This window comes from Pistacia vera, unplaced genomic scaffold (genome assembly GCF_008641045.1).
Source record: "Pistacia vera cultivar Batoury unplaced genomic scaffold, PisVer_v2 Contig1114, whole genome shotgun sequence".
NCBI lineage: Eukaryota > Viridiplantae > Streptophyta > Magnoliopsida > Sapindales > Anacardiaceae > Pistacia > Pistacia vera.
The window spans coordinates 83988-111072 of NW_022195154.1; the positions used below are offsets into that span (position 1 = coordinate 83988).

A 27085-nucleotide genomic window follows, 5' to 3' on the forward strand; every position below is an offset into this window, starting at 1 on the left:
TTTTGTTCGATGGAATGCGGTGCGGCTTTCACTGTTTCGTTATGTTTTTAATTGAATAATATATATGGGATGAGAATATCCCATGTAAATATTTATGAAGTTTTTAGTTCAATGAACTTTTTATGGATTCATGGAGTGAGAACGCTTATTTATTATACACTTTGGCCGAGACTGCAATTTTGTAAGGATGAAGATGAGGATAATATTGTAATCATAAGTATAAAATATAATACCTATTTTGTTTTTTCCTTAAATACAATTTTGGTAATGGGGTGGGCCGTGGGAAGATCACTTTTCCCATTGTATTATGCAAGCGGGTACAAATCTGATGTGGCACTGAGTTGGTATTATCACAATCTTAAGGGCCAATTCCACTTAATCATAGTAATTGGATCAGAGGGCAACATAATTTAAATTTATTTCATAAATAGGGGTTAATTCCCTCTTGTTTCAACAATATGCGGGCTTCACCAACTGTTGAGGATAGTATTTTAGTCTTAGCATAAGTTTAATATTGTAATTTATATATTAAAAAAAAAACACCTTACTTTTCCTGTAAAATGTAACAGACAATAATATTTTTTTTTTCTTGTAAAAGTTTAATCTGCTGATGTGATACTATATAATATTACTATTGAATTCTCATATAATGTTTGTTTTAAGTTTCTGATATTTATTTTGGATTTTTTTATCAGTTCTTCCATTATCCCCTGTCACAATATGTCTTTGCAATCTGTTTGAGCAAACAAATTATGTTTATCAGACTGGTTAAGGTGGATATACATATATTAACAATATAGTGCTACAAGAATCATAATATGGATTCGCTTTCACTTGCCACCTAAGATTGATTGAAGCTTTTGAGCTTAATTTGAGCATGTATGGCAATTGATTGGTATTGGTACCTTTCAAGTATGTTACTGATCAAGAATGGTAAGATTAGAAGTTTGCTGGGAATTGCAAAGACACAGTAAAACATTTTCATGATATGATGATACCCAAATTATATTCATTCCAAAATCATACCATTCATAGCTTTGAATAGCTATGTAATTACATTGTACAAAACAATCAAAGTTGATTTACAGTTTGCTACTTCTCTGTTTTGATATGCTCCCCATGGCCTTGGCCTTCTCCCTTAGAACAAATTTTTGTGTTTTTCCAGTGGAAGTCTTTGGCAGATCCTGGAAAACAACGGAGCGAGGAGCCATAAAATGTGGCAAGCGACTCCTACAATACTTTATAAGTTCCTCGGAGCTAGCATCACAGCCATCCTTTAACTTCACAAAAGCACAAGGTGTCTCCCCCCAATGGTCATCTGGTCGTCCTACCACAGCTGCTTCAAGCACTGATGGATGACTGAAAAGTACAGATTCCACCTCAATTGTGCTGATATTTTCTCCTCCAGAAATAATAATGTCTTTCGATCTGTCTTTTAATTCGATATAACCGTCAGGATGTTTCACCCCCAAGTCCCCACTTCGAAACCATCCACCATTAAAGGCATCCTGTGTTGCTTTGGAGTTTTTCAAATAACCATTCATCACAGTGTTGCCTCTAAACATGACTTCACCCATTGTTTTAGCATCTGGTGGCACACTCTTCATTGTTACAGGATCTTTGATATCTATTTCTTCCATTCCAAGATGGTGCAACCCTTGGCGGGCCTTGATCTTTGCCTGTACATCCCGAGGCAATGAATCCCATTCAGGTTTCCAGGAACAAACTGTTCCAGGACCATAGGTTTCTGTCAAACCATACGAGTGTGTCACTGTAAAACCTAACTCTTCCATACTGAAGAGTACTTGTGGGGGAGGAGGGGCACCTCCTGTCATCACTACTACCTTACCAGGGAGAGGCCTTCTTTCACTAGCAGGTGCATTTACTATCATGTTAAGAACTGTGGGTGCACCACCTAAGTGGGTTACCTTGTACTGAGCAACATTATCAAATATTCCCTTCGCATTGACAATCCTTAGGCAGACATTTGTTCCACCCTGAGCAGCCACAGCCCATGTGAGGCACCAACCGTTGCAATGAAACATCGGGACACACCAGAGATATGTAGGCATTGAGCTCATCTCATTGAGTAGAGCTGCAGCTAGAGAATTGAGATATGCACCTCGATGGCTATAAATGACACCTTTTGGGCTTGAAGTGGTGCCAGAAGTGTAGTTCAGGGTAATAGGATCCCATTCATCTTTTGGTCGTCTAACTTCAAAATCCAGTTTTCCCTCTGCCAAAAGACTCTCATATTCTAAGTTTTCATGAGTGGGAATCGGTTTCCTAACCGTGCTGCCCTCTGGTATTATTACTAGAAGGGGCAGCTTGGTTGTAGCCTTGGCTAGAATTTCAACTGCTCCCCGAGCAGTATTCAGAAGCTGATAATCTACAAAAATTATTTTGGCTTCTGAATGTTTCAGTAACACTGCCACCATAGCTGAATCATGACGCACATTTAGTGTACAGAGAACAGCTCCAGCCATTGGAACACCAAAATGTAGCTCATACATTGCAGGAATGTTTGGGGCCAATGCAGCAACCTACTCAAATGGGAAAAGGAAAAGAATAAAGATTAATAAAAACTGGACAAGGAATAAATAAAAATGGCAGCAAAGAAAAGTCAGATATACATCAACAAACTTCATCGATTTTCCAATTCAAAACATACTCACATAAACAGCTCCATGACATGTATAGCATCTGTAAAAACTCATTTATCAGCTCAACATCACACCATGTCTTTTCATAATAATGCTCATACTTTGCTGTATTACATGGTTAAATTGAAGACAACATTAACTGTTCTCAACTAAGTATATGATGTCATGATAATTTAAATTCAAACACTATCAGAAGAAAATGTTATATTATTTCATTTGTAAGATTCGCATTACTTGACCAAACAAGATTCTTCTATATTCAAACACTTGATTGAAACCTTCATTTAATTAATATAGAAAACATATGCTAGCATGTAAATAACAAGTAAAAGAGTATTCATGAATTGCTACAAAATAGACATAAAACATACAATCAGACGGCAAGCTCATTGGCAAAAACTCCACAAGCAGAAATCACATCATGAAAATTTCAGAGAAAAACCATTACAACCAAGAATTAAAAATCAATAATCAAACGCAAGAAACAAAATATGGGTAAAAACCTAAGACTTACAACATCTCCACGAGAAATTCCCAAGTCAGCAAGTGCAGAAGCGAGCTTAATACACCTTTGATGTGTCTCTTTCCATGTGTACTTGACATCTTCATAGACAACAGAGAGTCTGTCTCTGTAAACAATAGCTGAGCGCTCCAAGAAGCTTATTGGAGACAGAGGAACGTAATTGGCGGAGCACTGGATTGTACCTTCCATCCTTATTGTCAATGCTTTTGGCAAAAGATTTCGTTAAAGATTACTGGATCAATCAATCACATTACATAGAACATCAGTTTTCAAAGTCAAAAAAATGGGGCAAGTTATTATTTCATAAATTCACCTTTTAATCAGCATGTCAATGGCATAAAAATATGCCCACTCAATAACTCAAACATTTCAATGGCATAAACATATGCCCACTCAATAACTCAAACATGTCAATGGCATAAACATCATGGTGAACTCCATTAAAACTCACGCCTACCACATAAATGAAAATACTACTAGTTTGAATTACTATGATGATTATATTCACTGTGCAAAGATAGGCGCAATAAGCATCTTCAAGTTGGTAAAAATAAGACGTAGTGCGTAACAGGTCTGAATCCTAGGCATATTGTGGTTTAACATATCAAAAAACCATGACAAACATAAAACAACAACCCCTACCAATTCTATGATAACACCCAAACAAGAAATTTATAAATCTAACAGTCTAAGAAGAGGAAATCAATCACTGAAGCATAAGCATAATCATGACAACACAACAACAACATAACATAACATTCTTCAAAGGTAAATGAACATCCATCACTAAAAACATGAATTTTTCATTCACCATAATTTCACCATAATTAGATCATGGACTTATTACCTCTCTGATACATGCTCGAAAACAGAAGAATAAACCAAAACAGTTTCATGATCCCTTTTTGCTTCCTCCCCAATTCTTTGAAAAATAACTCAGTAACACATAAAACAGAACTTTGCATTATAATTATGCGTTTGAAAAATCCAAACTTAAAAAGTTATTGCATATCAAAACTCCAGTATTCAACTACAGGTGAAATAAGATTTCAAAAAGAATCATAATAAATAAAATAAAAGAATGAGATAAAGCTAACCTTGCTGTACCCATGTTCTGAAATAGTGAAATGTTTCCATTTAAACTTTTTCGTAACATATGTATCATGTATGTATGATTTAACAGGCTAAGTAATGAAAGGCTGAAACTGAAAGCCTGAGAGCAATATGCATAACAAATATCGACCAATACAGCTGAAACGTCAAATCAAATTAACTAATCACCACTAGATAGAATCGGGAAACGGGAAAGTTGATTTGGTCCTCGGAAATTGAATCGGCCTCTCTGGCTTCCACTTTTTAGAAAGAAACAAAAATTTATCAACACAAACAACTACACCCAATACTTCCCCAAATAAGATGGAAATGGTGAAAGCAGAGAAAAGAGAGAAGAGGTAGTTTACCTTTTTTGTTATTGATACTGTGAGTCTGTGAGGAGAGAGAAAGAGAAGAAGCCACGTTTGTACCTGGTGTCTGTGTGTTTGAATAAGATGATGATGAGATGGAAAATATGAGGAAGGTAGTAATATAAACAAAAAAATTCAACGTCATTTGGTTTTGTTTTTGTTGTTACAGAATACTTTTTCAACGGAACATGTAACAACAATCTATGAATCGTAAATTAAACAAATATGGGTGAGTGGAAGTGTTTTTAATTTCTAAATTTTTTTTTTTTTTAGTTTAGTTAAATTAATAAATTTAAAGGGTTTAAAAATAATTAAATAAAATATGATAGTATTTTTAAAACACGAAAACAAATGTGTATTTTGAAAATGATAGGAATAAAATAGAACAAAAATATAAAAACAAACGCACCAGAATCTGCTATGCCCTGTTTTATACTAATTTTATTATTGATATCTTTTATATACATGATTTCAGTAAAACTAACAAAATAATGTAAGTGGACCTGTAATATTATTGAGAATTAAAATATCAAAACATGATACATGTGAGAAACTTATTTTATATGTAATTCACATTCCACTCATACAGTATCATTAATTTATTCATCTTATAATTCACGCAATATATTGAAATAATTTTATGAGTTATCCAAATTGTAGTGCAACTATGATTAGTTATATTAAGAGGATATTGTCTATGAGTTGCAAAAGAGAAAATTAACAGGTTTACCCCCAAAAAAAAATTAGTGTCATATTTGCTTTTGGTCTACAGCAATAATATATCATTGCATTGAATATAAGATAAGTTCATTTGATTTAATTTTATCATTGCATCAAATATAAGATCATATGTGTTTGTTTCTCTATTTTGAGTAGGATTTTTGAAATTATACCCAAAATATATATTTGTTTCCATATTCTGAAAATCAAATTATATTCTATTTAACTATTTAAACCCCCTAGGTTTGTTAATTTAACTAAATACCCTCAACAAAAAAAAAAGTTTAAAATTTGACAAAAGCACCCCCACCCACCTACATTTGTCAAATTCTGGCCACCACCGCCAGAAGGTGACTAGAATCTGGTATAATAGTGCACTACCGGTTGGATCTGGTCGGTAGTACGTCGATCTAACATTTTTCAGTCAGATCCATCATAGATTTGGTCAAAAAATACCAGATCTAAAGCCAAAGATTTAGCCGTTGACGGCCAAATCTAAAGCCATAGCTAGTCGTCAATAACGACCATATTTTTTGTCGTTATTGATGACCAAATGCGACCAGATTGACTCACGAGCCACCAGATCTAACCGATCGTACGTCATTACGACTACTTCTGACCACCCTCTGGCGATGGTGGCCGGCATTTAATGCATGAGTAGGATATTTTTATTAATTTTTAATATTTTATTATAAAATTATTTAACTAAATTAATAAACATATAAAAATATTTTTATTAATTTTCAAATCTTACCTTATAATAACTATTCAACTCAACTTTATTAAAAATTCTATTCAAAATAATAAAACAAACACTAAATATTTTTTCTTTTAAGGAATAAATTAAACCCCGCGTCAATGACAAAGCTATATTTTGGGAGAGCCTCGAGATGTCATCATTCACAACCGACATGAGAAAAGGGACAAAGTACTCCTTAAAACTTGCAAACAGGTAACAACAAAGTCTAGTGGCATCCGATTAACTTATATGAGATAAGGTTAAAGTCCACAGTGTTCTCTTTTTAACTTGACAAGTGGAAGTGTAGGATTCTAGACAAAACAGCTCTACATATTGGAGATCCATAATCTCTGTTATTACTCGTTACATAAACGCAGTGTACGTGTTCAATCAAATGCCGTTTCCAACTAAATCCTTATGTTTTTAATTGTTACAGTAGAACTACTTTATATAAAAATAATTTTTAGGTAATTATAAAAAAATTTGGTCTTAACTTATACAAGTTATAAATAAAAATAAATTTTATACTATAATAAGTTATAATTTTTTTTAGTCTCGTTTTAAGAAACTTGTCTCTATATAGTAATAATTATATATATATTACAAAAAATATATGTTATGTTACATTAAAGGTTTAAAATAAAATAAAATGTTTATCTAAATTTGTTTGGGATAATAATTTATGTCTTAGAATTGTTACCACATCTTTTATCTTACGGATACGTAATAAGTCACTAGCATGGAGATCTTCTTGTTTAAGCTAAAATATTTTTAGCTTCTCAAACATGTTTAGAGCTGCTTGGTACGAAACTGTTGGTATTTCTGTACTATCATCCTCAGGATTATCTTCTTCCTCTTCTTATCTAATTCCAATAATGATTTCTTCTTCAGTTAAAGTATACATGACTTGTTGCCCATTTGAATGATTGAGAGAAACATAAATATCCATTCGATTAGTGTAATGAAGTTGTCGAATTTGATCACTCAATTTATTTGTATGATTAAAACTTGAATTGTAAAATAAAAAATCAAAACAATAATTCTTATAACTACAGTTTTAACATTATGATTACAGAGAGGTTGTACATTATAATATATTATGCAAATCCAGCATGTAAAACGTTACAATCACAACCATATCATAGAAGCGGTAACACCTAACCCTGGCCTGTAGTAATATCTTGGGCCTTCCAAGCACGATCCTGAGGCCCTAAATATATGAGCCTAATCTGCTTTTATTAGGCTCATTTTGGGCCAGTTAATTGGATGAAAATAGATGGGATCATTAGAGAAGTTCCTATTTAGGCTCGAGCCATAACTTGATCCTAGACCTAGGTTAGCAGTAATTTGGGCCCTCAAAATCACTATTTTGGGGACTCAAATTAATGAGCCCAAAAAATAGATAAGTAAATGCAGGCTGCGCTCATTCTTTTGAGACCTCAAGAGTTAAGGAGTGGTGTTATTTAAGCCCATCTAAACTCTTTCTAAACCCCAAAATTAATTAGAAAAAAACAAATTTTATTTTTATTTTAAAATTACCCTTTTCTTAATCTTTTTTAACTTCTCTAATTTCCTAATCTTTTTCAACTTCTTTTCTTTCTTAAAAACTCATGATTTAAAAATAGTTATAAAAAACCTATAAAAAAATATTAAAAAGACTATTTATTGTCATGATTTTGCACAAGAAATATTTTTTTCCAACCATTGTTTTGTTTTGCGCTTCTTTTTTTTTTTTTATTGGATTTTCAAACTTTTTCCAAATCACAAGTATAAGGTTTTCCACTAAATCATTGTAATGTATTACGCAAAGACCAGAGCTATTGACACCCCAGCAATAGAGAGGCCCAATTTCTAAAAGCACCATATTTCAAAGTTTTAAATTTTTTTTTTTTTTTTCTTATGGCATCCAGTAAATACCATAAATACCCTTCATTGCATTTTTTTTCTTATAAGAGTTGACATTCCATTCCCTTCAATTGTGCTATATAACCGCACCATCGTTATTCTTAGAACAATAAAAAACATTGAAGCTAAAGAAATCCTTACAAATTTCCTAACATAATAGAGTTAAACAACTCAAAAAAATATATAAATTAATACAGCTACCAATACTTTGAAGAAAAAAATAACAATAATTTTATATGTGACTAAAAAAAAATCTCATTTATCAAATCCTATTTTTATTATTCATTTTCATTAAAAAGAAAAAAAAGAAAAAAAAAGGAGGGGGTTTGTAAGATAACCATCTCGAAATAACTCATCTCCTAAGTCGTAACTTTGAGCTCTCATACCACTTGTTAAGAGATCATGTCACGAAAACATAATTCGAGATTACTTATATAAAAATACAATATTTATATGGTTCAATATAACCCACCTATATATACGGACGAGAGAAATTTACTATATTTTCATGAACACGATATACAAGAGTACGCAACATCATAAACTTGATACACAATTAACAAAATAGAAACAATCTCAGTTTCTCAGATACTCTCCCCTAATTATCCTATGGAAGTGATTGAAGATTGTATCTTTAATGATTAAATAGTTTTAATGAAGGGATGGAATAAATATGAAGAAATTGAGAAGAAATGAGGGGAAACTAGAGAGAACTCGGAGAAAATTAGTCTTCTCTTGCATTCCTTTCCATGAATAATGAGTACATGATACTTTTACATAAATGCTAGGTCTATGCCTTGTTGGGCTTTAGTTGATTAATTCCATCATTTTATTTTTTATTTTTTACACAATTTACATGCTAAAATTATGCTTCTAAAGATGAATAAAAAACAACAAACAATGCATATATGACATAGATCATCACATAAATGTATTGAACATAATCTCAATATTTTCTGCACATGCTAAATAAAACCTTATCATTTTCATATCAAGTAACATGTAATTTTAATTATTTGATATTGACGACTAAATAAATATAGTAAGTGACATGGTATCAAAGAATGCCATTTCTTTGGTTGCTTAAAGATGGAAGTGTTAAAATGAAAATGAAAACCAGATGGTGTATATCTTCTTCAAAATAAAATGAAATGCATGTAATTCTGGTGTGGCCAAGAAATCCTTGCCTTCATCAGGGATTAGTTCCACCATTTGTTAAACTGCAATAACAGAAATTTTCTAGAAATGTTAAATTGCACAGTCTGCTTTCCTTCATCAGGGATTGGTTCCACCATTTGTTAAACTGCAATAACAGAAATTTTCTAGAAATGTTAAATTGCACAATCTGCTTTTTAGCTTTTTCCATGTCTGTTTTAAAATCGAATCCATGGATATGGCTTACACATCAATGGAAAATTCCAAAACTTAAAAAGCAGCCAACAATCTTTGTCCTTTGAAACACAAACCACATATGGTACAGTACATTGTCCCTCGTGCAGGGAAGGGCGAATGTAAGATGCCAAAATAGGCATCTAATTACAGACTGAGAGGCAAGTTTTGAGTCTCTGCACCAGCGCCTCACATGGATTTATTAGAATCTGGACAGAGATTCTTTACACGATCACTGGAGATAAATAAGTTGTAACGTTTCTCCCATTCGAATCACAATACATATGAAACAGCAAATTTATCTAAGCTGGAACTGGTTCAGGGACTTTGCTGTTGTCGGTGAATGGAGACAAACTGTCATAGTATTCCACCAACACTTGCCACCCACCAGGGCACATAAACCCATCAGGAGGATTCTCTTTGTTCTTTGCCAGTGTTCGCATCTGTAAAATGCAAGCAGGCCATGTTAAATAATGAGAGTGAATAATAGACATAGATGAAATATCTCATGTCAATCGCTTTTTAGAAACTTGTGAACAAAGTTCTATGAAGAGAGATGTACCTTGGTGCCTGATATAAAGAGGAAGTCCTGAGGCCTTGACGGATCAAAGAACACCATTTTACCTTGAGTCTTGTCATATGCTGCAACCTGCAGCAGTACCAAACAAATTAACCACCAGGAATTCCATTTACTCGAGGGAAGTGTTAAAATGAAGAATAAATGATAGATGATTTAATACCTTGAAAGGAAGGATGTTTAGCCGCTCTAGTCCAGGAGCAATGCTCAATACCTTCTTCCCATGGTCAGCATCATATAGATCTCTCTTCTCAACAGGATGGCTCATGCCAGCAGGGTCCCTACCAACAATGTAAAAGTTAGCCCCAGCATTAATCCGGGCTTTTGCATGCCACTGCACCTCAGTTGGACCAGCATAGTGCATGGGCGAAGGAAATATAGACACCACAGTGGTTTCTGGATCAAGAACACCGTCTTCAAGCACCTAAGAATAAATCATCATTATCACTGAAAATTAGCTTCCATTCATGTTGGGCATTTGTATAGTAATTTAAGCAGACAAAAACCATCATCATGGTCAGCTTATAGGCTTTCAGGTTCAAGATGCTATAGGACTACTCTTTACCATTTAAGCGTAATGGTTTCCCTTTGATACCACAACTTAAGTTCCAATATGTTTTGTTTTGAAGAGAAAGGACAGAAAAATAATAAATAGAGAAGTAAAAAAACAGATATACAGGGTGAAATGCCAATTCAGGCATTCTAAGCTCAAGGATGTTATAAATTGTTATAAAGACACAAATTTCAGGTTCCTGCTTCTCCTTGCCTAATATCTGATGTTTAGGCTAATTACAAACAAATCTGTAAAAGTGTTGGGTCAAAAAACTGATCTAAATACCTTTTCATGTTGTTTCATTCGCCAGCTAAGGGGGACATCGTCTGCCTTTGTGTAGCCTCCCAATGGATGAAGCAAGAGGATTGGGTTCTTGTAACCCATCTCAAGGAGCCGCCGACGAGTATCAGTCATCAACAAAGCATGGCCATTATGCACAGGATTCCTGAGCTGGAAAGCAAACACTGCATCGGCATTGCGCTTTGTAAATTCTTGACGAAGTTGTGCAGGTGACAACCGAAAACGATCAAGACCATCATGATACTTGATTGGTTCTATAACCTCTAAGTCACCTCCAATCAACCAGTTTCCAGCATTAGTTATTGCCTGATCAACATAAGGTAGACCAGGGGCGGTTGTTCCCCATGTTCTGGCTATCCTTTCTTCTTTGGGGTGCTTGTAGATCTCAATACTGAAAGACCCAATAAAAAGTAAATAAATAAGAAAACAGAAAAGTAACTACTAGCAGGCATGAAAGTTGACATTACAATTAATGTTTATACTTGACAAAGAGTAAAGATATTGCAAACATAACTAACACAAGATTCCAGTATCGATAAATATGAAATCCTATCATCTGAAAGTCAGTATTGTTACGGCTAGGAAAATGATCATAAAGGCAAATGCATCATCCTGAATTCATGTTGATTTTGTTCCTAAAATACAAGGTGATCAATGTATATGACATGCTCAGAGAAATAGAACAAAAAACATATATATATATATATTGAATCATATTCAATGCGTTAGATCCCGTTAATAAATACTTAGAAATAATGCCCGATTTCAACTGTCAACTTCATTCCTCTAGTAGAGTGTTGGGTAACCAAGTTAAGATTTGTTAAAATGGTTAGTAGAGACGCAATGCAGAAAAAAATAAAGAGTAAAGTGCTCTTTTTTTGCAGGATCAACTATTCTTTCAATCATCATTTAATCATAAGGTTGGGGTAATTTTCAAAACAAAGGAATTGCATACGACAAAGTGACGTGACATTACTTTTGTATTATCATGTCGTTCAACCTCACTAATTGTACATTTAATAAGTTGACTTTTTTATTAATTCATCCATTCATTTCCGCGCCTATGTCACTTTCGACCAGCTTTATATGAGTATTATTCATTTAGCAAAATGTTTAAGTCTAAGCATATAGAAAAAACTTGTATTGGGAAAGAGAACTTGAAATAATTTTAAGTTAATTTAATGTCCATGGAATAAAAATATGTTTATTATTAATAAGAAAAAATAAAACTGTATGATCACAAATAGTTTCATTGATCTTAAGTTTTGATACCTCTAAATCTCAATTACCATAGAAGAGACCAACATGGAAAAAGTAAAGATATGGTTCAAAGTCATCAGTATCGCCATGAATAACAGTATGCAAAACAGTTATAAGATCCTAAAGCCTTTAGACTAATAGGTCAACAATTGTCAAATACAAAAAATTAAAAATTAAAAAAAAGGCACCAATGAAAATGACCTTATTCACAAATAGTAGGATTCTTGTCGGTATTGTTTATTTTTCTTACTTATGAACCCAAACCTTAACAAGTATGAAAAGCCTATTTTGTCAAATGTGCAAGACATTTTCTAACTTTGCAGTGAAAAGTTAACTCAAAAGCAATACACACCACCAAGCTAATTACAACTATTGTCTAATTACCCACCCCAAAGAAAAAAACTGAGACATGACTTCTTATGGACAAAAAAAAAAAAAAATTAAATAAATAAATAAAATTCCAATTCCTCAAAGTTGCCTGGTATCCATCTCTTCCTAATATAAGCCAAATTGAACATATTCAAAAACTTTAAATTTTTTTGAAATTAAATAACAAAAGAAAGGCATGAGGAACTTCTAAACATGAAAAAACCCACATATATATGGCTTTAAACAGTCCAAAAGAGAAATTAATCATGCAAATTAAATTAGCTTAAGATTTGACAGAAGTTTATGGAAATCCAAAAATAACTAGAATCTTACTCGCTCAAAATCGCAACTGTGTTATCATCTGAGTCAACGAGAGCGACGCGGGTGCACCCACCGACCCGCTGCTTCTGGTCGTCGTCGATCGCCAAAACGATCGGGACGGACATGTTAACAACCGACCCGTCATCCATACGGAGCGAGTTGAAATGAAGAGTTTGGAGGAACTCGGATTCTCTCATGAATCCAGCGAGTGGGCTGGCCCACCCCTCGCTCAACACGTGTACCCATTGAAGATCAATCCTGGAAAGCTTAATTCTCGGCAAACTTAAGGCCTCTCTCTTCTTAACATCCGTTAAAGATTTCTCCACGAAGAGTTCCGTCAGTTTGCCGCCGTCCGGTTCGATCAACGCGGCGCGAATTCGGACATTGAAATGCGCAGTTTTGGGCTTGATTGAGAGAGTGTGAGCAGGAGCGAAATGGCAAATTTGTGACTTTCTGAGAGTGTAAGAGGGGAAGGTGGCTTTGGTGAAGAAGGTGGACATGGTGGCCATTGTTATGACTTATGAGACAGAGAGCACCCAAGATTGTTGCTTGACTAGTGGTTTCGTTAAATAATGGAAAAGAAGGGTAATTTGGGGATTTTGAAGAAATTAAAAAGACAATGATTTAGCGAAGACATTGATGGGTATAGAGTATAAGTTTTATAGGAGAGTTATTGCGTGAAATTGCCAAACTGGGAGGATGAACCTGGACACTTTCAATTTTTTGTATTATATTTAGCCTGCAGTGCACTTTGGGCGGGCTACTTTTGCGAGCAACTTTGGGATACAATTCCAAAAGTACCCTTTTATGGGTCATAATTATATAATTATTTTTGTAATGTTTCCTCGTGTTGTTTTCTTAGGTCAAATCAATTTCTCAAATTTTGATACTTTTTTCAGCTCGTTTAATAATATTTTTTTATCCACTTTAAAATACCATTTTACTAGTTAAATTGACTCATGAGATAGAAAGTACCCAAGACTGTTGCTTGACGGGTAGTTTCGTTAAATAATGGAGAAGAAGGGTAATTTGGGGATTTTGAAGAAATAAAAAAGACAATGATTTAGTGAAGACATTGATGGGTATTAGCGTATAAGTTTTGTACGAAAGTTATTGCGTGAAATTGCCAAACTGGGAGGATGAACCTGGACACTTACAAATTTTTGTATTATATTTAGCCTGCAGTGCACTTTGGGCTACTTTTGCGAGCAACTTTGCGAGACAATTCCAAAAGTACCCTTTTATAGGTCATAATTATATAATTATTTTTGTACTGTTTCCTCGTGTTGTTTTCTTAGGTCAAATTAAGTTCTCAATTTTGATACAATCTATAGAGTATATGACTTTTCCTCCACCCAAATAATGGTTTAATAACATTTTTTTATATCATTTTACTATTCAATTTTATATTATATTTTTAATTTCGGTATCGTTACGACCCCATACCATTAGCATTTTTTTCACTAATCATCACTCACCAAAATCCTTAAAACCCTACTTTTATTGATTCTGTCAATCGCAAGCAATTGAGTCATTAGGGTTTGCGCTGTCACCTTTTCAAGTCAAATTTCGATCAATTCCAACCACCAAAATCCAACATTCCACCTTCAAAAGATTCATCGACATTTCTTATTCAAAAGCCTTAATAGCTTGAACCAAATTTATTCTTTGTTCGTCGCTGAAATATAAAATTGGATAATAAAACAGTACTTTAAAAGTTTGTGAGTGAAAAGTATAATTAAGCTATTATTTGAGTAAGAAAAAGTCTTTAACTCCGTTTTAATAAAAGGATAATTCATCAATATGGTGAAGAGTTTATTACTAATATACTAGATTACTAATACTACTTTAGTTAAATTAGTATTTCAAAGATAAACTTAGGGATAATATGGTCTCTTGACCCCAAAACTTAGGGTTATAAATTTTTGTAAAAATTATAATTTAATGTAGAAAAAATAAAGCCGCCCTATTTTGAACAAAGAAAAGAAAAAAGAGAAATGGGGTTGCGCATACCGTAATAGTAGTGAACTGAGGTTCTAGGAATCTTCTTCATAAATTTGAAATCAAATTCTTTTATAGGAGAGGAAAGTGACCTCCTTTGTTTCGTAATAGACGTCAGGTGAACGTGCCCCTTTTAAAGGCTAGGTTCACTTTTCGCATCTAGAGTTGTCAAATACAAACTTTTCTTCTACTTTACATTGACACTTTGGACTAAGAGTAAACCACATTTTCCCGCCCAAGTTTGCCAGAACCACATTTTCTACCTAAAAAGTTTCAAAATACGACTTTTTCACCCAAAGTTTATATTCCGTTAATACCTAAAATACACTTCACTTTCTCAGTTGAGGTTCGACGAGTTGCCAAGAGTAAGGGTACAAGAGGTTTTATAGAGTAAAGACCGATGGATTGAATGGTGGTGACCAGTTGAATATTCGCTTTTAGAATCAGTCGGAGATCAGCTAAAAACATGAAACCCTAATTTTATGGTGGTTGACAATCGGCAAAAAATTAGGTGTCGGGGGTGAGAGAGCTTTTGTTGAGAGGAGGCAGGAGGTTTAAATGGTAGTGACGAAGAGAATTCTAGCCGCCAGAATTGGCTTTGAGTAGTAACAGAATATTAACTTTGGGTGAGAAAGTGATATTTTAAAAAAATTTGGGTGGAAAAAATATTCAAGCAAACCTTGGGTGGAAAAAGGTCGTTTACTCTTGGAATAATATTATTACGAACTTTTAATTGTAGCAGGAAAGTCCAGGTACACTGCTCATTGCTTTCCACTTTGCTTGACTTGAACCAAACCTCCCTATTCCACTAATATTTTACCATATTTAGCTTTTTTCACTATATAATATCACGATGTAAACATTGTATCTATCTAAAATTTTTATTTCCATTTACATGTAAGTCCAGTAGTAGATCCATAAATTGTTGTTAGGGTGGGTCAAAATAAAATGTAATAATATATAATATTCATATTATATGTTTTTAGTTGAAATTGTCATAAAAAGAAAAAAAAATTACATATAAATATTTTTAAAAAAAATTTGAGGGTGGGCAACTCTAGATCTGCCCCTGCATCTCACCATATGCATATTATCATATCATTTATTATACCGTTACATTACTGGAAGATAAAATTAATAGCATAAATCAAACTTCTTCATACAAATCAGTGCGATATCATGCAATTAGACTATTGAAAATTTTAAATAAATAGTGGTAAATGATTTGTATAAGTCTGTGAAATTGCACAGTCTGCTTCCTTATCAGGGATTGGTTCCACATTGTAAACGCAATAACAGAAAATTTTAGAAATGTTAAATTGCACAATCTGCTTTTAGCTTTTCCATGTCTGTTTTAAAATCGAATCCATGGATATGGCTTACACATCAATGGAAAATTCCAAAACTAAAAAGCAGCCAACAATCTTTGTCCTTTGAAACACAAACCACATATGGTACAGTACATTGTCCCTCATGCAGGAAGGCGGAAGGGCGAATGTAAGATGCCAAATAGGCATCTAATTACAGACTGAGAGGCAAGTTTTGAGTCTCTGCACCAGCGCCTCACATGGTTTATTAGAATCTGGACAAGATTTTTTTACACGATCACTGGAGATAAATAAGTTGTAACGTTTCTCATTCGAATCACAATACATTGAAACAGCAAATTATCTAAGCTGGAACTGGTTCAGGAACTTTGCTGTTGTCGGTGAATGGAGACAAACTGTCATGTATTCCACCAACACTTGCCACCCACCAGGGCACATAACCATCAGGAGGTTCTCTTTGTTCTTTGCCAGTGTTCGCATCTGTAAAATGCAAGCGGCCATGTTAATAATGAGAGTGAATAATAGACATAGATGAAATTCTCATGTCAATCGCTTTTTAGAAACTGTGAACAAAGTTCTATGAAGAGAGATGTACCTTGGTGCCTGATATGAAGAGGAAGTCCTGAGGCCTGACGATCAAAGAACGCCATTTACTTGAGTCTTGTCATATGCTGAACCTGCAGCAGTACCAAACAAATAACCACCAGATTCCATTACTCAAGGAGGGAAGTGTTAAAATGAAGAATAAATGAAGATGATTTAATACCTTGAAAGGAAGGATGTTTAGCCGCTCTAGTCCAGGAGCCATGCTCAACACCTTCTTCCCAGGTCAGCTCATATAGATCTTCTCTCTCAACAGGATGGCTCATGCCAGCAGGGTCCCTACCAACAATGTAAAAGTTAGCCCCGCATTAATCCGGGCTTTGCATGCCATGCACCTCAGTTGGACCAGCAAGTGCATGGGCGAAGGAATTAGAAACCACAGTGGTTTCTGGATCAAGAACACCGTCTTCAAGCACCTAAGAATAAATCATCATTATCACTGAAAATTAGCTTCCATTCATGTTGGGCATTTGTATAGTAATTTAAGCAGACAAAAACCATCATCATGGTCAGCTTATAGGCTTTCAGGTTCAAGATGCTATAGGACTACTCTTTACATTTAAGTGTAATGGTTTCCCTTTGATACCACACTTAGTTCCAATATGTTTGTTTTGAAGAGAAAGGACAGAAAAATAATAAATAGAGAAGTAAAAAAACAGATATACAGGGTGAAATGCAATTCAGCATTCTAAGCTCAAGGAGTTATAAATTGTTATAAAGACACAAATTACGGTTCCTGCTTCTCCTTGCCTAATATCTGTGTTTAGGCTAATTACAAACAAATCTGTAAAGTGTTGGGTCAAAAAACTGATCTAAATACCTTTTCATGTTGTTTCATTCGCCACTAAGGGGGACATCGTCTGCTGTGTAGCCTCCCAATGGATGAAGCAAGAGGATTGGGTTTGTAACCCATCTCAAGGAGCCGCCGACGAGTATCACATCAACAAAGCAGGCCATTATGCACAGGATTCCTGAGCTGGAAAGCAAACACTGCATCGGCATTGCGCTTTGAAATTCTTGACGAAGTTGTGCAGGTGACAACCGAAAACGATCAAGACCATCATGATACTTGATGGTTCTATAACCTCTAAGTCACCTCCAATCAACCAGTTTCCAGCATTAGTTATTGCCTGATCAACATAAGGTAGACCAGGGGCGGTTGTTCCCATGTTCTGGCTATCCTTTCTTCTTTGGGGTGCTTGTAGATCTCAATACTGAAAGACCCAATAAAAGTAAATAAATAAGAAAACAGAAAAGAAAATACTAGCAGGCATGAAAGTTGACATTACAATTAATGTTTATACTTGACAAAGAGTAAAGATATTGCAAACATAACTACACAAGATTCCAGTATCGATAAATATGAAATCCTATCATCTGAAGTCAGTTTGTTACGGCTAGGAAAATGATCATAAAGGCAAATGCATCATCCTGAATCATGTTGATTTGTTTCCTAAAATACAAGGTGATCAATGTATATGACATGCTCAGAGAAATAGAACAAAAACATATATTAATATATTGAATCATATTCAATGCGTTAGATCCCGTTAATAAATATTAGAAATAATGCCCGATTTCAACTGTCAACTTCATTCCTCTAGTAGAGTGTTGGGTAACCAAGTTAAGATTTGTTAAAATGGTTAGTAGAGACGCAATGCAGAAAAAAATAAAGAGTAAAGTGCTCTTTTTTGCAGGATCAACTATTCTTTCAATCATCATTTAATCATAAGGTTGGGGTAATTTTCAAAACAAAGGAATTGCATACGACAAAGTGACGTGACATTACTTTGTATTATCATGTCGTTCACCTCACTAATTGTACATTTAATAAGTTGACTTTTATTAATTCATCCATTCATTTCCGCGCCTATGTCACCGACCAGCTTATATGAGTATATCATTTAGCAAAATGTTTAAGTCTAAGCATATAGAAAAAACTTGTTGGGAAAGAGAACTTGAAATAATTTTAAGTTAATTTAATGTCCATGGAATAAAATATGTTTATTATTATAAGAAAAAATAAAACTGTATGATCACAAATAGTTTCATTGATCTTAAGTTTTGATACCTCTAATCTCATTACCATAGAAGAGACCAACATGGAAAAAGTAAAGATATGGTTCAAAGTCATCAGTATCGCCATGAATACAGTATGCAAAACAGTTATAAGATCCTAAAGCCTTTAGACTAATAGGTCAACAATTGTCAAATACAAAAAATTAAAAATTAAAAAAAAGGCACCAATGAAATGACCTTATCACAATAGTAGGTATTGTCGGTATTGTTTATTTTCTTACTTATGAACCCAAACCTTAACAAGTATGAAAAGCCTATTTTGTCAAATGTGCAAGACATTTTCTAACTTTGCAGTGAAAAGTTAACTCAAAAGCAATACACACCACCAAGCTAATTAACTATTGTCTAATTACCCACCCCAAAGAAAAAAACTGAGACATGACTTCTTATGGACAAAAAAAAAAAAAAAAAAAAATTAAATAAATAAATAAATTCAATTCCTCAAAGTTGCCTGGTATCCATCTCTTCCTAATATAAGCCAAATTGAACATATTCAAAAACTTTAAATTTTTTTGAAATTAAATAACAAAAGAAAGGCATGAGGAACTTCAAACATGAAAAAACCCACATATATATGGCTTTAAACAGTCCAAAAGAGAAATTAATCATGCAAATAAATTAGCTTAAGATTTGACAGAAGTTTATGGAAATCCAAAAATAACTAGAATCTTACTCGCTCAAAATCGCAACTGTGTTATCATTGAGTCAACGAGAGCGACGCGGGTGGACCCCACCGACCCGTGCTTCTGGTCGTCGTCGATCGCCAAAACGATCGGGACGGACATGTTAACAACCGACCCGTATCCATACGGAGCGAGTTGAAATGAAGAGTTTGGAGGAACTCGGATTCTCTCATGAATCAGCGAGTGGGCTGGCCCACCCTCGCTCAACACGTGTCCCATTGAAGTCAATCCTGGAAAGCTTAATTCTCGGAAACTTAAGGCCTCTCTCTTCTTAACATCCGTTAAAGATTTCTCACGAAGAGTTCCGTCAGTTTGCCGCCGTCCGGTTCGATCAACGCGGCGCGAATTCGACATTGAAATGCGCAGTTTTGGGCTTGATTGAGAGGTGTGAGCAGGAGCGAAATGGCAAATTTGTGACTTTCTGAGAGTGTAAGAGGGGAAGGTGGCTTTGGTGAAGAAGGGGACATGGTGGCCATTGTTATGACTTATGAGACAGAGAGCACCAAGATTGTTGCTTGACTAGTGGTTTCGTTAAATAATGGAAAGAAGGGTAATTTGGGGATTTTGAAGAAATAAAAAGACAATGATTTAGCGAAGACATTGATGGGTATAGAGTATAAGTTATAGGAGAGTATTGCGTGAAATTGCCAAACTGGGGATGAACCTGGACACTTTCAATTTTTTGTATTATATTTAGCCTCCTATGGAAGTGATTGAAGATTGTATCTTTAATGATTAAATAGTTTTAATGAAGGGATGGAACAAATAGAAGAAATTGAGAAGAAATGAGGGGAAACTAGAGAGAACTCGGAGAAAATTAGTCTTCTCTTGCATTCCATGAGTAATGAGTACATGATACTTTTATATAAATGCTAGGTCTATGCGTTGTTGGGCTTTAGTTGATTAATTCCATCATTTTATTTTTTATTTTTTACACAATTTACATGCTAAAATTATGCTTCTAAAGATGAATAAAAAACAACAAACAATGCATATATGACATAGATCATCACATAAATGTATTGAACATAATCTCAATATTTTCTGCACATGCTAAATAAAACCTTATCATTTTCATATCAAGTAACGTGTAATTTTAATTATTTGATATTGACGAGTAAATAAATATAATAAGTGAGATGGTATCAAAGAATGCCATTTCTTTGGTCGCTTAAAGATGGAACTGTTAAAATGAAAATGAAAACCAGTTGGTGTATATCTTCTTCAAAATAAAATGAAATGCATGTAATTCTGGTGTTGCCAATAAATCCTTGCCTTCATCAGGGATTAGTTCCACCATTTGTTAAACTGCAATAACAGAAATTTTCTAGAAATGTTAAATTGAGAGTCTGCTTTCCTTCATCAGGGATTGGTTCCACCATTTGTTAAACTGCAATAACAGAAATTTTCTAGAAATGTTAAATTGACAATCTGCTTTTTAGCTTTTTCCAGTCTGTTAAAATCAATCATGGATATGGCTTACACATCAATGGAAAATTCCAAAACTAAAAAGCAGCCAACAATCTTTGTCCTTTGAAAACACAACCACATATGGTACAGTACATTGTCCCTTCGGAGGCGGAAGGGCGAATGTAAGATGCCAAAATAGGCATCTAATTACAGACTGAGAGGCAAGTTTTGGTCTCTGCACCAGCGCCTCACATGGATTAGAATCTGGACAGAGATTTTTACACGATCACTGGAGATAAATAAGTTGTAACGTTTCTCCCATTCGAATCACAATACATATGAACAGCAAATTTATCTAAGCTGGAACTGGTTCAGGACTTTGCTGTTGTCGGTGAATGGAGACAAACTGTCATAGTATTCCACCAACACTTGCACACCAGGGCACATAAAACCATCAGGAGGATTTCTTTGTTCTTTGCCAGTGTTCGCATCTGTAAAATGCAAGCAGGCCATGTTAAAAATGAGATGAATAATAGACATAGATGAAATATCTCATGTCAATCGCTTTTTAGAAACTTGTGAACAAAGTTCTATGAAGAGAGATGTACCTTGGTGCTGATATAAGAGGAAGTCCTGAGGCCTTGACGGATCAAAGAACACCCATTTACCTTGAGTCTTGTCATATGCTGCAACCTGCAGCAGTACCAAACAAATTAACCACCAGGAATTCCATTTACTCGAGGGGAAGTGTTAAAATGAAGAATAAATGATGATGATTTAATACCTTGAAAGGAAGGATGTTTAGCCGCTCTAGTCCAGGAGCATGTCACAACCTTCTTCCCATGGTCAGCATCATATAGATCTCTCTTCTCAACAGGATGGCTCATGCCAGCAGGGTCCCTACCAACAATGTAAAAGTTAGCCCCAGCATTAATCCGGGCTTTTGCATGCCACTGCACCTCAGTTGGACCAGCATAGTGCATGGGCGAAGGAAATATAGACACCACAGTGGTTTCTGGATCAAGAACACCGTCTTCAGCACCTAAGAATAAATCATCATTATCACTGAAAATTAGCTTCCATTCATGTTGGGCATTTGTATAGTAATTTAAGCAGACAAAAACCATATCAGGTCAGCTTATAGGCTTTCAGGTTCAAGATGCTATAGGACTACTCTTTACCATTTAAGTTAGGTTTCCTTTGATACCACAACTTAGTTCCAATATATTTTGTTTTGAAGAGAAAGGACAGAAAAATAATAATAGAGAAGTAAAAAAACAGATATACAGGGTGAAATGCCAATTCAGGCATTCTAAGCCAAGGATGTATAAATTGTTATAAAGACACAAATTTCAGGTTCCTGCTTCTCTTGCTAATATCTGATGTTTAGGCTAATTACAAACAATCTGTAAAAGTGTTGGGTCAAAAAACTGATCTAAATACCTTTTCATGTTGTTTCATCGCCAGCTAAGGGGGACATCGTCTGCCTTTGTGTAGCCTCCCAATGGATGAAGCAAGAGGATTGGGGTCTTGTAACCCATCTAAGAGCCGCCGACGAGTATCAGTCATCAACAAAGCATGGCCATATGCACAGGATTCCGAGCTGGAAAGCAAACACTGCATCGGCATGCGCTTTGTAAATTCTTGACGAAGTTGTGCAGGTGACAACCGAAAACGATCAAGACCATCATGATACTTGATTGGTTCTATAACCTCTAAGTCACCTCCAATCAACCAGTTTCCAGCATTAGTTATTGCTGATCAACATAAGGTAGACCAGGGGCGTTGTTCCCCATGTTCGGCTATCCTTTTTCTTTGGGGTGCTTGTAGATCTCAATACTGAAAGCACAATAAAAAGTAATAAATAGAAAAAAAGAAAGTAACTACTAGCAGGCATGAAAGTTGACATACAATATGTTTATACTTGAAAAGAGTAAAGATATTGCAAACATAACTACACAAGATTCCAGTATCCATAAATATGAAATCTATCATCTGAAGTCAGTATGTTACGGCTAGGAAAATGATCTAAAGGCAAATCATCATCGATATGTTGATTTGGTCCTAAAAACAAGGTGATCAATGGATATGACATGCTCAGAGAAATAGAACAAAAAACATATATATATTGAATCATATCAATGCGTTAGATCCCGTTAATAAATACTTAGAAATAATGCCCGATTTCAACTGTCAACTTCATTCCTCTAGTAGAGTGGTGGGTAACCAAGTAGATTTGTAAATAGTTAGTAGAGACGCATGCAGAAAAAAATAAAGAGTAAAGTGCTCTTTTTTGCAGGATCAACTATTCTTTCAATCATCATTTAATAATAGGTTGGGGTATTTTCAAACAAAGAATTGCGTACGACAAAGTGATTACAAAAACTGTATGGGAAAGAGAACTTGAAATAATTTAAGTAATTTAAGTCCATGGATATAAAAATATGTTTATTATTAATAAGAAAAACAAAAACTGTATGAACAAATAGTTTCACTGACCTTGAGTTTGAACTTTAAACTCAATTACCATAGCAGAGACCAACATGGAAAAAGTAAGATATGTTTCAAAGTCATCAGTATCGCCATGAATAACAGTATGCAAAACAGTTATAAGATCCTAAAGCCTTTAGACTAATAGGCAACAATTGTCAAATACAAAAAATTAAAAATTAAAAAAAAGGCACCAATGAAATGACCTTATTCACAAATAGTAGGATTCTTGTCGGTATGTTTATTTTTCACTTATGAAACCAAACCTTAACAAGTATGAAAAGCCTATTTTGTCAAATGTGCAAGACATTTTCTAACTTTGCAGTGAAAAGTTAACTCAAAAGCAATACACACCACCAAGCTAATTTCAACTATTGTCTAATTACCCACCCCAAAGAAAAAAACTGAGACCTGACTTTTATGGACAAAAAAAAAAAAAAATTAAATAAAATAAATAAAATTCCAATTCCTCAAAGTTGCCTGGTATCCATCTCTCCTAATATAAGCCAAATTGAACAATTCAAAAACTCAATTTTTTTTTTAATAAAAACAAAAGAAAGGCAGAGGAACTTCTAAACATGAAAAAACCCACATATATGGCTTTAAACAGTCCAAAAAAGAAATTAATCCTGCAAATTAAATTAGCTTAAGATTTGACAGAAGTTTATGGAAATCCAAAAATAACTAGAATCTTACTCGCTCAAAATCGCAACTGTGTTATCATCTGAGTCAACGAGAGCGACGGGGTGACCCACCGACCCGCTGCTTCTGGTCGTCGTCGATCGCCAAAACGATCGGGACGGACATGTTAACAACCGACCGTCATCCATACGGAGCGAGTTGAAATGAAGAGTTTGGAGGAACCGGATTCTCTCATGAATCCCGCGAGTGGGCTGGGCCACCCCTCGCTCAACACGTGTACCCATTGAAGATCAATCCTGGAAAGCTTATTCTCGGCAAAATTAAGGCCTCTCTCTTCTTAACATCCGTTAAAGATTTCTACGAAGAGTTCCGTCAGTTTGCCGCCGTCCGGTTCGATCAACGCGCGCGAATTCGGACATTGAAATGCGCAGTTTTGGGCTTGATTGAGAGAGTGTGAACAGGAGCGAAATGGAAATTTGTGATTTCTGAGAGAGTGAGAGGGGAAGGAGGCTTTGGGAAGAAGGTGGACATGGTGGCCATTGTTATGACTTATGAGACAGAGAGCACCCAAGATTGTTGCTTGACTAGTGTTTCGTTAAATAATGGAAAGAAGGGTAATTTGGGGATTTTGAGAATTAAAAAGACAATGATTTAGAAGCATTGATGGGTAGAGTATAAGTTTTATAGGGAGTTATGCGTGAAATTGCCAAACTGGGAGGATGAACGGACACTTCAATTTTTTGTATTATATTTAGTGCAGGGCACTTGGGCGGGCTACTTTTGCGAGCAACTTGGGAACATTCCAAAGTACTCTTATGGTCATATTATATAATTATTTTTGTAAGTTTCTCGTGGTTGTTCTTAGGTCAAATCAATTCTCAAATTTTGATACTTTTTCAACTCTTAAGTTTATATAATTTTTTTCCACTTTAAAAAATCATTTACTATTAAATTGACTTATGAGAAGAAGTACCCAAGACTGTTGCTTGACGGGGGTTTCGTAATAATGGAGAAGAAGGGTAATTTGGGGATTTTGAAGAAATAAATAAAAGAAATGATTCGGTGAAGACATAGAGTATAAGTTTTATAGGAGAGTTATTGCGTGAAATTGCCAAACTAGGAGGATGAACCTGGACACTTACAATTTTTTGTATTATATTTAGCCTGCAGTGCACTTTGGGCTACTTTTGCGAGCAACTTTGCGAAACAATTCCAAAAGTACCCTTTTTTAGGTCATAATTATATAATTATTTTTGTAATGTTTCCTGGTGTTGTTTTCTTAGGTCAAATTAAGTTCTCAAATTTTGATACAATCTAATAGAATATAAGACTTCTCCCCCACCCAAATAATGGCTTAATGACATTTTTTCATACCATTTTACTATCCAATTTTATATTACATTTTTAATTTCGGTATCATTACGACCTCACACCATTAGCATTCTCTTTACTAATCATCACCCACCAAAACCCCTAAAACCCTACTCTCATTGACCTCACCAATCGCAAGCAATCGAACCATTAGGGTTTGCGTTGTCACCCTTCCAAGTCAAATTTCAATCAATTCCAACCATCAAAATCCAACATTCCACCTCCAAAAGACTCATTGATCTTTCTTATTCAAAAGCCCTAACAGTTTGAACCAAATTTGTTATTTATTCATTGTCCAAAAATATAAATTTGAATGGTAAAATAGTATTTTAAAAATTTGTTAGTGAAAAATATAATTAAACTATTATTTGAGTGAGAAAAAGTCGTTAACTCCGTTCGAATACAAAGATAATTCATCAATATGGTGAAGAGTTTATTACTAATATACTAATACCACTTTAGTTAAATTAGTATTTCAAAGATAAACTTAGGGATAATATGGTCTCTTGACCAAAACTTAGGGTTATAAATTTTTTGTAAAAATTATAATTTAATGTAGAAAAAATAAAGCCGCCCCATTTTGAACAAAGAAAAGAAAAAAGAGAAATGGGGTTGCGCATACCGTAATATGAGGTTCTAGGAATCTTCTTCATAAATTTGAAATCAAATCGTTGTATAGGAGAGGAAAGTGACCCCTTTTGTTTCGTAATAGACGTCAGGTGAACGTGCCCCATTTAAACGCTAGGTTCATTTTTGGCATCTAGAGTTGTCAAATACAAACTTTTCTTCTACTTTACATTGACACTTTGGAATAAGAGTAAACCATATTTTCTTGCTAGAATCACACTTTCCTATCTAAAAAGTTTCAAAATACAATTTTTTCACTCAAAGTTTATATTTCGTTAATACCCAAAATACACTTTACTTTCTCGGTTGAGGTTCGACGAGTTGCCAAGAGCCAGGGTACAAGGGTTTTTGTAGAGTGAAGACCGATGGATCGAATGGTGGTGACCGATTGAATATTTACTGTTGGATTCAGTCGAAGATCAACTAAGAACATGAAACCCTAACTTTGTGGTGGTCAGCAATAGACAAAAAATCAGGTATTGGGGTGAGAGAGTTTTTGTTGACAGGAGACAGGAGGTTCAAATGGTGGTGACGGAGAGAATTCTAGCCGCCATAATCGGCTTTGGATAGTAACGGAATATTAACTTTGGTTGAGAAAGTGATATTTTGAACAAATTAAGGCAAAAAATGATATTAAGGCAAACCTTGGGTGGAAAAAGGTCGTTTACTCTTGGAATAATATCATTACGAACTTTTAATTGAAGCAGGAAAGTCCAGGTACACTGCTCGTTGCTTTCCACTTTGCTTGACTTGTGCCAAACCTCCCTATTCCACTAATAATTTACCATATTTAGGTTTTTTCACTATATAATATCACTATGTAAACATTGTTATCTATCTAAAATTTTTATTTCCATTTACATGTCACCATATGCATATTATCATATCATTTATTATACCGTTACATTACTCAAAGATAAAACTAATAGCATAAATCAAACTTCTGCATATAAATCAGTGTGATATCATCCAATTAGACTATTGAAATTTTTTAATAAATAGTGGTAAATGATTTGTATAAGTTAAATTTTTGTAAGACAAGTTTCCCACCACCTGATAAATTTCTCAA

At 34.5% G+C, this 27085-nt stretch overlaps 2 protein-coding genes and 2 pseudogenes across 5 annotated transcripts; all 4 read right to left on the bottom strand.

Moving 5' to 3' along the window:
* Positions 1-978: 978 nt before the first annotated feature.
* LOC116141479 (probable acyl-activating enzyme 1, peroxisomal) lies at positions 979-4734 on the bottom strand. 4 transcript variants are annotated; one of them, XM_031426988.1, is made up of 4 exons: positions 4647-4734; positions 4468-4538; positions 3178-3418; positions 979-2543 (listed from the first exon to the last, which is right to left on the bottom strand). In XM_031426988.1, the coding sequence occupies exons 3-4, from the start codon at positions 3373-3375 to the stop codon at positions 1083-1085; spliced, it is 1659 nt and encodes a 552-aa protein (XP_031282848.1). In that variant the 5' UTR covers positions 3376-3418; positions 4468-4538; positions 4647-4734; the 3' UTR covers positions 979-1082. The 4 variants fall into 4 exon arrangements, with proteins under 4 accessions (XP_031282848.1, XP_031282860.1, XP_031282854.1 ...); XM_031427000.1 differs by lacking the exon at positions 4468-4538 and adding an exon at positions 4034-4098 and having other exon boundaries at positions 4647-4663; XM_031426994.1 differs by lacking the exon at positions 4468-4538 and having other exon boundaries at positions 4647-4728.
* Positions 4735-9344: 4610 nt separating this feature from the next.
* On the bottom strand, positions 9345-13392 carry LOC116141525 (ATP sulfurylase 1, chloroplastic-like). The gene is made up of 5 exons (XM_031427031.1): positions 12795-13392; positions 10818-11223; positions 10143-10403; positions 9965-10051; positions 9345-9845 (listed from the first exon to the last, which is right to left on the bottom strand). Exons 1-5 carry the CDS (start codon positions 13289-13291, stop codon positions 9705-9707), a joined length of 1392 nt encoding a protein of 463 aa, XP_031282891.1. The 5' UTR covers positions 13292-13392; the 3' UTR covers positions 9345-9704.
* Positions 13393-16454: 3062 nt separating this feature from the next.
* On the bottom strand, positions 16455-19578 carry LOC116141545 (annotated as a pseudogene).
* A 1663-nt stretch (positions 19579-21241) lies between these two features.
* On the bottom strand, positions 21242-24636 carry LOC116141536 (annotated as a pseudogene).
* Between the last annotated feature and the right edge of the window lie 2449 nt (positions 24637-27085).